Source organism: Alosa alosa, chromosome 5, assembly GCF_017589495.1.
Source record: "Alosa alosa isolate M-15738 ecotype Scorff River chromosome 5, AALO_Geno_1.1, whole genome shotgun sequence".
NCBI classification, from domain to species: Eukaryota; Metazoa; Chordata; class Actinopteri; order Clupeiformes; family Clupeidae; genus Alosa; species Alosa alosa.
In genome coordinates, this window is record NC_063193.1 from 32,200,859 (window position 1) to 32,213,358 (window position 12,500).

Genomic DNA, 12,500 nt, shown 5'->3' on the forward strand with positions numbered 1-12,500 from the left:
CGTACGCGTTGTTGTCCAACGGTTCTCTTCTGCTCCGTCCCCTCAGTAAGGACCACCAGGGCGGATGGGAGTGCCGAGCCAGTAACCGCGTAGCAACTGTCACCGCGGGAACCGTCGTTCTAGTCCTGGGTAAGTGAGCTGCTGCCGCTCACCTCAGGAAAGAAACATGCTCACGTGATTGGCTAATCCACATGTCATTCATGAGCTGTAGTAAGAGTGACAGGTGAGACCGCTCTAATGATTGGTCAGTCCACAGGTCATGACTCTGATTGGTCATGTGACTGTTCTGTGCTCAGGTACGAGTCCCCACTCCGTCTCCTCCGTGTCGGTCGTCACGGAGATGCACCAGGCCAACGTGTCCTGGGAGCCCGGCTTCGATGGAGGATACATGCAGAAGTTCTCTGTTTGGTGAGCACTCACTCTAACCCACACAGAGCTGTGAAATGGGGCCGCATCGGGGCCAACAGAGAGCCACATCAGGGCCGACACAGAGCCACATCAGGGCCAACACAGAGCCACATCAGGGCTGAAACAGAGCCAGATCAGGGCCAACACAGAGCCACATCAGGGCCAACACAGAGCCACATCAGGGCCGACACAGAGCCAACACAGAGCCGGATCAGGGCCAACACCAACATAGAGCCGGATCAGGGCCAACATAGAGCCGGATCAGGGTTAAAGTCAGGTTCAGAAAGCTGTGATCTGTCTGTGCACTCGTTAATAACAAAAAAAAAACACTTTGGATGAAAAACCATTAGGGTTATGTGAACAGAGTTGTTCCACTGGTCATCATGTGACCGACCGTCTCTCCTCAACCTCCCCTCTCCTCCATGAGTTCTCAGTGCCAGGCCCGGCTCCGCAGTGCTTGATCCCTGCCCGGGGTGCCGCGTCAGAACACACATGCTGGTGACCGGGCTGATGGCCGGAACTAGCTACCAGTTCAGCGTCCTGCCACAGAACAAGCTGGGCTCCGGGCCTTTCAGCGAGATCGTCACCGTCAGGACCATAGGTCAGTACCCGGTTCAGTCATCGTTAGAACCACGGGTCTTTACTAGGTTCACTCATTCACTGTTAGAACCACGGGTCTTTACTAGGTTCACTCAGTCACTGTTAGAACCACGGGTCTATAGCAGCTTGACAGTTTAAAGTGATGTGGTCAGCGGTGAAGTGTAACCAGGGAGACGGTGATGAAGGAAGGGAGGAAAGGCTCAGCTCAGTCTCTCTGACAGCGCGTTACTGCCCTCTGGTGCCTGCATGGTGTACTGCAGGAAGTCAGGAAGCCACCCCTCTCTGAATGCTGCTGGTGCCTTGTAGACCTGGGGGGCTGGCTTGTCCTTATAGCGGTCATATTTAATCTCTTTTTAGCCTGGGTGGAAATCTTTCTCTGTGTCCAGATCTTTCTCTGACAGATGTTTGTTTATCTTTATCTTTGTTTATCTTTATCTTTGTTTATCTTTATGTTTGTTTGTTTATTACCTCCAGCCCCGCCTACAGACCCGCCCACTGTGGTATCCGAGGTAGCCGTGCTGGCTCCTCCCACATTGCTGTCAGTCAACCGCACCTCTGAGGGTATCCTGTTACAATGGGTCCCGCCCCCAGCGGACTCTCTACCAATCACAAGCTTCGTCCTGCAGGCCCGCCTTGAGGGAGGAAAGTGGGTGACGCTGGACGGGACCATCAACGCCAACAGCAGTGACATGCTAGTGCAGGGCCTACTCAAGGTACACACACACACACACACACACACACACACACACACACATACTGGTGCAGGGGCTACTCAAGGTACACTCACACACACACACACACACACACACACACACACACACACACACACACACACACACACAAACACTCACACACACACACATACTGGTGCATGGGCTCCTCAAGTACACACACACACACACACGCTGGTATGAGCATATCACACTACTTCGTAAACGGCAGCTGTGATTATGCCCACCTGTGAATAACACGTTTCCCAACCCCACCTGTAAACATCACCTGTGAATAACACACCTGTGCCCCCAGGACTCTCTGTATGACCTGCGGATGCTGTCACGGAGAGACCAGCTGGTCAGCGAGCCCAGCCAATCAGTCAACATCTCCACCTCAGGTGAGTGTCTTAAGGCTCACTAGACAAATCGTGTGTGTGTGAGGGTGTGTGTGCTGATGTGAAGTAATGTGCACTGCATCATGCTGTCTCTGCGAGTGTGTGTGGTGGTGGGGTGAGCTAACCTGTATCCTGCGTTGTGTGAGTGTGTGTGTGTGTGTGTGTGTGTATTTGTATGTGCCTAGATAGATAGATAGATAGTTAGAAAGACACTTTATTAGTTCTGAAGATAATTCTGCCATCTAGTGTATTTCCATACTTACAAATACACATAGTTTTTTGTGTTTGTGCCTGTGTGATGAGGTAACATGCATCATGCTGTTTCTGTGTGTGTGTGTGTGTGTGTGTGTGTGTGTGTGTGTGTGTGTGTGTGTGCGTGTCCTGTGTTAGGGATGGACGTGTACCCAGTACGTACCAGCCTTTTGGCCTTTATCCCGGAGCCACTGCTGGCGGGGGTGATTGCGGGCGTGTGTTTCCTGTTGGCCACCATCGTCCTCTCGCTCGTCACCATCTGCATCATGAGCCGCCGCAGAGACAGGAAGAAGCGCAAGAGGAGAGACGGTAACCACAGCAACAGCACCAACACTCTAACTCCACCAACAACACTAACACTACTAACTCCACCAACAACACTAACACTACTAACGCCATCAACAACACTAACATTACTATCTCCACCAACAACACTAACACTACTAACTCCACCAACAACACTAACACTACTAACGACAGCAACAGCACCAACACTCTAACTCCACCATCAACACTAACGCTACTAACGCCACCAACAACACTAACACTACTACAGTAACTCCACCAACAACACTAACACTACTAACTCCACTAACTACTAACAACACTAACTCCACTAACACTACTAACGCCATCAACAACACTAACATTACTATCTCCACCAACAACACTAACGCTACTAACGACAGCAACAACACTAACACTACTAACTCCACCAACAACACTAACACTCTAACCCACCAACAACACCAACGCTACTAACTCCACCAACAACACCAACACTACTACAGTAACTCCACCAACAACACCAACACCACTAACGCCATCAACAACACCAATATCACTATTCCACCAACAACACCAACACTACTAACCACAGCAACAGCACCAACACTCTAACTCCACCATCAACACTAACGCTACTAACGACAGCAACAACACTAACACTACTAACTCCACCAACAACACTAACACTACTAACTCCACCAACAACACTAACACCATCAACAACACTAACACTACTAACTCCACCAACAACACTAACGCTACTAACTCCACCAACAACACTAACACTACTAACTCCACCAACAACACTAACGCCACTAACTCCACCAACAACACTAACGCTACTAACTCCACCAACAACACTAATGCTACTAACGCCACCAACAACACTAACGCTACTAACTCCACCAACAGCACTAACACTACTAACTCCACTAACACTACTAACGCCATCAACAACACCAACATTACTATCTCCACCAACAACACTAATGCTACTAACGCCACCAACAACACTAATGCTACTAACGCCACCAACAACACCAACGCTACTAACGCCACCAACAACACTAACGCTACTAACTCCACCAACAACACTAACACTACTAACGCCACCAACAACACTAACACTACTACAGTAACTCCACCAACAACACTAACACTACTAACTCCACCAACAACACTAATGCTACTAACGCCACCAACAACACTAATGCTACTAACGCCACCAACAACACTAACACTACTAACTCCACTAACACTACTAACTCCACTAACACTACTAACTCCACTAACACTACTAACGCCATCAACAACACTAACACTACTACAGTAACTCCACCAACAACACTAACTCCACTAATGCTACTAACGCCACCAACAACACTAACACTACTAACTCCACTAACACTACTAACTCCACTAACACTACTAACTCCACTAACACTACTAACTCCACCAACAACACTAATGCTACTAACGCCACCAACAACACTAACGCTACTAACTCCACCAACAGCACTAACACTACTAACTCCACTAACACTACTAACTCCACCAACAACACTAACACTACTAACTCCACTAACACTACTAACTCCACTAACTACTAACAACACTAACTCCACTAACACTACTAACTCCACTAACTACTAACAACACTAACTCCACTAATGCTACTAACGCCACCAACAACACTAACACTACTAACTCCACCAACAACACTAACACTACTAACTCCACCAACAACACTAACACTACTAACGCCATCAACAACACTAACATTACTATCTCCACCAACAACACTAACACTACTAACGACAGCAACAGCACCAACACTCTAACTCCACCATCAACACTCTAACTCCACCAACAACACTAACACTACTAACGCCATCAACAACACTAACATTACTATCTCCACCAACAACACTAACACTACTAACGACAGCAACAGCACCAACACTCTAACTCCACCAACAACACTAACACTACTACAGTAACTCCACCAACAACACTAACACTACTAACTCCACTAACTACTAACAACACTAACTCCACTAATGCTACTAACGCCACCAACAACACTAACGCTACTAACTCCACTAACACTACTAACGCCATCAACAACACCAACATTACTATCTCCACCAACAACACTAACTCCACTAACTACTAACAACACTAACTCCACTAACACTACTAACTCCACCAACAACACTAACGCTACTAACGCCACCAACAACACCAACACTACTACAGTAACTCCACCAACAACACTAACGCTACTACCTCCACCAACAGCACTAACACTACTAACTCCACTAACACTACTAACGACAGCAACAGCACCAACACTTAACTCCACCATCAACACTAACGCTACTAACTCCACCAACAGCACTAACACTACTAACCCACCAACAACACCAACACTACTAACCACAGCAACAGCACCAACACTCTAACTCCACCATCAACACTAACGCTACTAACGCCACCAACAACACTAATGCTACTAACGCCACCAACAACACTAACACTACTAACGACAGCAACAGCACCAACACTTAACTCCACCATCAACACTAACGCTACTAACTCCACTAACACTACTAACGCCATCAACAACACTAACACTACTAACTCCACTAACACTACTAACCCACCAACAACACTAACGCTACTAACTCCACCAACAGCACTAACACTACTAACTCCACCAACAACACTAACGCTACTAACTCCACCAACAGCACTAACAGAGAGCAGATGCCTTCAAGTTGACATATTCAGAAATGCATTAGGCTCACGCCAGTAAAGTAGACCAGAGTTCACTCACACCATTTTGAGTATAAGATCTACGGACATTTGTAAGGTATTAAAGTGTTGAGTGTGTATGTTTGTGTAATGCACTGTTGGGCTGGTCTTTATATTTGTGTAATGCACTGTTGATCTGGTCTGTAATGGACATAAGTAAAAAAGACGATATGTGTGCGACGTGCGTATTCTCACATCCCTCTCTCTGTAATGGATGTAAAAAGACGATATGTGTGTGTATTCTCACATCCCTCTCTCTGTAATGTGTGTAAAAAAGACGATATGTGTGTGTATTCTCACATCCATCTCTCTCTCTCATCCCTCCCTCAGGCCTCGCTCTCCCTCCAACAGCCCTGACAGCGTGCTGAAGATGAAGCTGTGTCCACCGCTGTCCTTCTTCCCCAGTTCGTCCTCCTCTTCTGACCGCTCCTCCTTCGACAAGGGCAGCCGCAGCGAGTACCACGACCAGCTACAGCCTTGTCCGGGCACCTGCCTCGCCACACCCTCTCTCGGAGAGAGCCACCTGGGAGGGTCGCCCTCCGCCAACTCCGCCCTGGAGTCCATCGCCCGCGGCCCCGACGGACGCTTCGTCGTCCAGGCCTACGCCCCCGGATCCAGCCCCGCGCACCTCAAGCGGAGCTTTAAGAAGGACTTCCCACAATCCCCTGGGAGGGGCTCCTTCCGGGACTCGGCCGAGCTTGTTCGCTGATCGCTGATCAGAGGCGAGCTGCTCCACTGGCGCTGGTGGTGGACGCGTCCGTGGCGCCGCACCTGGAGACGCTGGCCGAGTCGCCGGGCCGGGTCAGAGCCATGGCGCGCAACTTCTCCCGCCACGGCTGCTTCTACTCGGACGACGAGCAGGCCGGCTCGGAGGCGCTGCTGGAGCGCGCCAGCTTCTACTCGGACAGCGGCGAAGCGTCAAGAACGTTACTGACGGGCGTCACAACCGACGCACCTCGAGGATCTGCTTGCCCGGCTCGCTTCGCGTCAGCTAACAGCCCATGGAGCCGGACGGTCCGCTGAGCCCAGACGGCACGGCGCTGACCCACCTGGAGGGCGCCAGCGATAGCAGCTGAGGGACCGGCTGGCGGCGTAGCGCCTGGTCAGGAGCGAGGAGATGGAGCGCCAGCCGGTGGCTACACCCGCGGCCCGGCGCTGGGACCGCTGGGCCAGGGAGGCTGCAAGTCCGCCAGCCCGCTGGCGCCAGCCCTGCGCCGGACGCCCACCAGCCGGACGCCGAGTCTGTAGCCGAGACGGAGCCCAGCCAGCGGCCGAAAGAAGCCTGATGACCGTGTCCGACTCACCGCGCTGCTACTTCGGCAGCACCAGCAGCCCCATGGAGCGGGCACTGCCCGCCTCGGCCTCCTACATCACCTGGGACATCAGCCCCGTCAGCTCGCCCACCAGCCTGGTGCCCCCACCCCACAGCCTGTCCGAGGGCAACACCCCCCGTGCCCAGCGCCGCCCCAGAAGACCTCTCTCTCACTCCTCTCGCCACTCACACAGCCCTCGGGCTGACCTCTGACCCCGCCGCCGACCTGAACTGCGGCCGCAGCCGGAGGCCGGACCGGCCCGCCGAGAGGGTCCAGACGGACGTTCCGCTGCGGCGGGCCCCGGTAGCGGACCTCAGAGACCTCGACACGGAGCTGCCGGGCGGCCGTCACCCTCGGGTGTGTAGCTGCAGCCTCTGCAGCCGGGTGTGTGAGAGCCGCATGCACTGAGGCCGAGCAGAGCGGCCAGTCCGGTCCAGCCGACGTCTCCCCACCACCGCTACCGGACGAGATGGCGGACGATGCCTCGGACGAGGAGCGCCATGGCGACAGCAGGCCCAGACGCACGCCCTCCAGCTACTCCACGCTACCCTACGAACAGCAGCGGTCAGGCGGCCGGGTCAAGTCGCCCGCCGGTGGCGGCCACTTCGACAGCCCCGCGGTGGAGGAGCTGGCGGGCTCGTCGGCGCTGCTGGACTCGGAGCGGGAGGCGGTCAGGGCTCGGTCCAGGAAGAGCGAGCGTCTGGCGTTTGGCGGGAGCCCGAGCCGCGCCTCTCCACTGACCCTGCTGGAGAACGAGAGCGTGAGCGTGAGCGTGAGTGACCAGTCGACCCTCTCGCGCGTGTCCGAGAGCATGAAGGCCCGGCTGGTGCCCCCCCCGCCGGCCGCCCGCCTGTCCCCCGTGCAGACCAGCGCCATCCTAGAGTACCTCAGCATGCCCGGCTTCATCGAGATGAGCGTGATTTGTGCCTGGTGATCTACAGCGACGCACGCCGACCGGCCCTTGGCCTCACCGCCACCCGAGGCCTCCTCCCTGCTTACCGGCGAACCCGACGTGGTGCCCAGGAACTGGGGGGGGCACCCGCCGGACGGCCCCCCGCCTGACCCCACCCAGCAGCAGAGCACGGTGCCGGACGAGCGCAAAACTCCCATCATCCCCGTGGGCCAGCCCAGTGGCCCTGAGACCAGACACCGCAGCGTCCCGCGTCCAGCGCCCGAGCCCAGCGCTGGAGACGAGGAGATGGAGGAGAGGCGGCCGGACAGCACCCAGCCCCTGCTCTCCATGAAGACGCGAAGTCCTGCCCGGCAGGCCCAGAAGATGGGCTCCGACCTGGCCCACACGCTGGTCAGCGCAGCGCGGAGCGTGGCCGCCGTGGCAACCCGAAGTCCAGAGCGTTTCGAGCGCTTCGAGCGCCTGCCGCTGCAGTCCAGCCCGGAGGAGGAGCCACGGCGGGAGCCGGCCAGCAGGACCAATAAGATCGCCTCGCGCATCTGCCAGGCGCCTGTGCCCTTCATGAGGAAGTCCATGAGCATCGGCCCCTGCAGGACGCTGTCCGGCGTCGTGCCCCCGCGCCCTTTCCTCAGGAAGTCCATCAGCCTGGCCACGCACAGCTGGGAGCCGCTGGACTCCAGCCCAGGCGCACGCCTCCCAGCCGCCACCAGGACGGCCAAGCCGCGACTCTCGGGACGCTGGGCTGGAAACAAGTCTCAGCCTGGGCGGGCGCCCGTCTCTGCTATGGCCGCCCCGGAGCCCTCTGCCACGGACTGGTGCCCTTCCATCGCCATGGCAGCGGTAGCCTGGAGCGCCAGCATCCAGTGGACAGACCCTATCCCATGGACCGCCCGCACCCCGCAGAAAGACCCTATCCCATGGACCGCCCACACCCTGCAGAAAGACCCTATCCCATGGACCGCCTGCACCCTGCAGAAAGACCCTATCCCATGGACCGCCCACACCGCTGGACTGGACCTTCAGAGCACCGTTTACCCTGCAGACCGACCTCATTTCTGGACCGCCCTACCCCCTTGACCGCCTACTCATCTCGAGCGGCCCACTCCCCCAACCGGCCCTACATGTTCCTCTCTACCTTGCCAGTCCTGCCCCCATCCTGGAGGACCCACGCAATTTTCCCTGACCCCCATCTCTACGCCGCCACGCACTGGCCTGACCTGCTGCCGGGCAAGCGGCTGCCTTCCCGGTCAGCAGCAGAATGCCCGGCCACCCACCACAGGAGACCCTCATGGGCGGCCTGTGACAAGCACGTGCCCCTGGACCCCTCCTACCCCCTCCTGCCCCCGCGGCCGGGGCCTCCTGCACCGCCCATTGCCGCCGACCCCGCCATTTGCTCTCACCAGAGGGCGAGCTGCCGCTGCCAGCTGGCCCGCCTGCACCAGCCGGCTCCCAAGTGGAGCTGGACTTCCTTCGCGGTGCCCGCGAGCTGACCGCGAGCCCAGGAGGTGGAGTACCTGCGGGAGAGCCGAGAGGGCAGGGCCAGCTATGCCAGCCAGAGCAGCGGGCGCGGGAGCGTGGGGCCCTATGGGCACGGCGGCCACCTGCGCCAGTCTGTCTCCATGACGCCCACGCTGCTCAGCTCGCCCGAGACCACCGAGGAGAGCCAGCGGCTGCGGCCCGACGCTGAGTTCCGCAACCGCCGGGCACAAAGGTGGAACACAATTACCGCGACTCTTGACTCTGTTGCCATGGGCACCGAAGGGAGCGCCACGCCACGTCGCCCACCTCTCCCACACTCATGTTATTTTCTCATAATCACATCTCATTTCACGCCTTCAGTTGCCTTTTGTGTTTGTGTAAATGTTTCCATCTGTGTTTGTGTGTGTGTGTGTGTGTGTGTGTGTGTCCATGGTCAGAAGGAACACGTCAGTGGATGAGAGTTATGAGTGGGATGCAGTGGAGCAGTGTATGGACCCTGATGTTCTGGGGGGACTGAAGGGGGAGCAGGGTCCAGCCCGGGGGGGTCGTGGGCAGGAGCCCATCAGGGACCCCTGTTCTCTCACCGGACTCCCCAGGACTCAAGACAGCAAAGGTGAGACTCAGAGAAGCCTAATGTGAGTGTTATTCCCAGGCCCTACAGACTGGTGTGGTTTGTGATGAACTGACCCTTTCCCTTCAATCACTTCTCTTCTCCTCCTCCCCTCCTCTCCTCTCTTCTTCTCCACCCTCTTCTCCCCTATTCTCTCCTCCTCTCCTCCCCTCTCCTCTCCCTCCTCCCTTCTCCTCCTCCTCCTCCTTCCTCCTCCTCTCCTCCTCCTCTCCTCCTCCCTCCTCCTCCTCCTCCTCTCCCTCCTCTTCTTCCCTCCTCTCCTCCCCTCTTCTCTCCTCCTCCCTCCTCCCTCTCTCCTCCTCCCTCTCCCTCTCCCTCCTCCTCCCTCCTCTCTCCTCCCTCCTCTCCCCCTCCCTCTCCTCTCCTCCCCCTCTCCTTGTCTCCCTCTCCCTCCTCCCTCCTCCTCCTCCTCCCTCCTCTCCCTCTCCCCTCCCCTCCTCTCCTCTCCTTGTCTCCTCTCCTCTCCTCCTCTTCTCTCCCCCTCCTCTCTCCTCTCCTCTCCTCCTCTCAGGCCTCTCCTGTTCCTTGAGTCCTCCCCCCGTATCCCACGCTCCTGGGAGTGAGTGCAGCCGTTCCCTGAGTGAGGCTCGCTTTAACGGCCAAGTGCCAGGAGTTCCAGGAGACTGTCGGCTACAGGGAGTCATCCCTGCCCTCATGGCCCTTCTGCCCCGCCTGACCCCCGGAGTGGGCTCAACTCTGCCCTGTCTGAGTTAATATACCACCCCCCCAGCCCACCTGGTCTGTTGCCACTTCCTGACCACCTCCTCGCCTTCTCCTCTCCCTCTCCTCTCCTTCTCCTCTCCTCATATCTCCTCATATCTTCTCACATCTCCTCACACCTCCTCGTATCTTCTCACATCTCCTCATATCTTCTCACATCTCCTCACACCTCCTCATATCTTCTCATCTCCTCACACCTCCTCATATCTTCTCACATCTCTTCCTCCTCACATCTCACATCTCCTCCTCTCCTCACTTCTCTTCACATCTCCTCACATCTCCTCACATGTATGGAGATCATGGAGTTTTACATATAGAACATGTACAGGCATGATCAGACTATAGGGGCCGATTTGTCGCTTGTAAAATGCGAGCTGCACTAGGTTTTAATTAAAGCACGAATGACATTGGCTGCTTTTCCGTTTGAAGTTTGAACTTTTTTTAATTTAAAAGCAACATGCAAAACACTCAACACAAAATACTACACAAAAGCAAGACATCTCTCGGAGCAACAACAGCTTTCTGTGTGATTGTGCCCTAATATATGCATATGTGTTAGTGTGTTCTAGTGAGTGTTTACTGACGTGTGTGTGTGTGTGTGTGTTCTGTCAGAGTTGGGCAGGTCAGTAGTGGCTAACGATTCATCTCTGTCTCTCATCTCTCCAGAGTGCTCTGAAGAGGGCGCTGAAGAGGCGTGTTGAAACTGACTGGACATTCCTGCGCTGAGCTGTGCTGCCCTCCAGGGGCTCTGACCAGGACCCTGTGGTCAGACACACCCATCCACATGAACTGAGGGTGATCCCTGACCAGGACCCTGTGGTCAGACACACCCATCCACATGAACTGAGGGTGATCCCTGACCAGAACTCTGTGGTCAGACACACCCATCCACATGAACTGAGGGTGATCCCTGACCAGAACTCTGTGGTCAGACACACCCATCCACATGAACTGAGGGTGATCCCTGACCAGGACCCTGTGGTCAGACACACCCATCCACATGAACTGAGGGTGATCCCTGACCAGGACCCTGTGGTCAGACCTACCCATCCACATGAACTGAGGGTGATCCCTGACCAGGACTCTGTGGGCGTGTCCACATGAACGGATGGTGAGCTGGACATGAGCCTCCTTCTGAGGAACATAACACATACCCACTGAGCTGGACATGAACCCTGACATGAAACCTCCTCCTGAGGATCCCACAGCAAACCCACTGACCAGGGCGCAAACCCACTGACCAGGGCCTCCTGAAATCCACTGACCAGAGCCTCCTGAACGCAAGCCCACTGACCAGGGCCTCCTGAACGCAAACCCACTGGCCTCACCACTGCTGTCTAAGCCCAAACATGTGGGCAAGGAAATGGATGAAACTCCTCCAACCAAGAAGAGGAGAAAGACGTGGACTTCACACTGCAAGCTAGGGCCACTCTTGGACAATCTGATGCAATAGATAGACCTACCTTTCTGAGAGCACTGTTTAATGTTTTTTAATAACAATAGCTCAGTTATAAACACTCCTGAATTCAGCCAAGCTTTGGGCAGATTCTTGGCCCAGGTTTTATGCCTAGAGACTGTTATTGAAATGAAACCCTGCGTGTGTGTGTGTGTGAGAGAGAGTGTGTGTGAGTATGTGTGTATGACAGGCAACCTTTCTCCACTGCCAGTCTGTAGAAATACAGGTGTCCATTACACAAATTCTATGCTCAGGTCTTCTCTCCCATCTTCCGTAGATGAGTTAGCTAGCTCATCAGTGCTGCAGTTCTCCACTCTGCAGTTCACTCACACACACACACACACACACACACACACACACACACACACTCTCTCTCTCTTTCTCACACACACACACACACTCTCTCTCACACACACACATACAGATACAGACACACACACACACACACGCTCTCTCTCTCACACACACACATACAGATACAGACACACACACACACACACACAGCTGCACTGTGAGGA

General features: G+C 55.1%; 2 protein-coding genes across 2 annotated transcripts in view; both read left to right on the plus strand.

Annotated features, from left to right (window-relative positions):
• Positions 1–2,868, plus strand: part of LOC125295296 (protein turtle homolog A-like) — a 19,631-nt gene extending 16,763 nt beyond the window's left edge. Inside the window, exons 10-15 of the mRNA XM_048244561.1 lie at positions 1–129; positions 297–408; positions 843–1,009; positions 1,483–1,721; positions 2,035–2,119; positions 2,507–2,868. The exon at positions 1–129 is cut by the window's left edge and continues 22 nt beyond it. Of these exons, the coding sequence (XP_048100518.1) occupies positions 1–129; positions 297–408; positions 843–1,009; positions 1,483–1,721; positions 2,035–2,119; positions 2,507–2,868 (1,094 nt within the window). The remainder of the gene's footprint in view (positions 130–296; positions 409–842; positions 1,010–1,482; positions 1,722–2,034; positions 2,120–2,506) is intronic.
• A 2,927-nt stretch (positions 2,869–5,795) lies between these two features.
• LOC125295297 lies at positions 5,796–6,496 on the plus strand (the record flags this gene model as incomplete). Its single annotated transcript, XM_048244562.1, is given in 2 exon segments — positions 5,796–6,198; positions 6,201–6,496. Coding segments are annotated over 2 exon segments (699 nt in total), but the record flags the coding sequence as incomplete, so codon positions are not given.
• Positions 6,497–12,500: the final 6,004 nt, after the last annotated feature.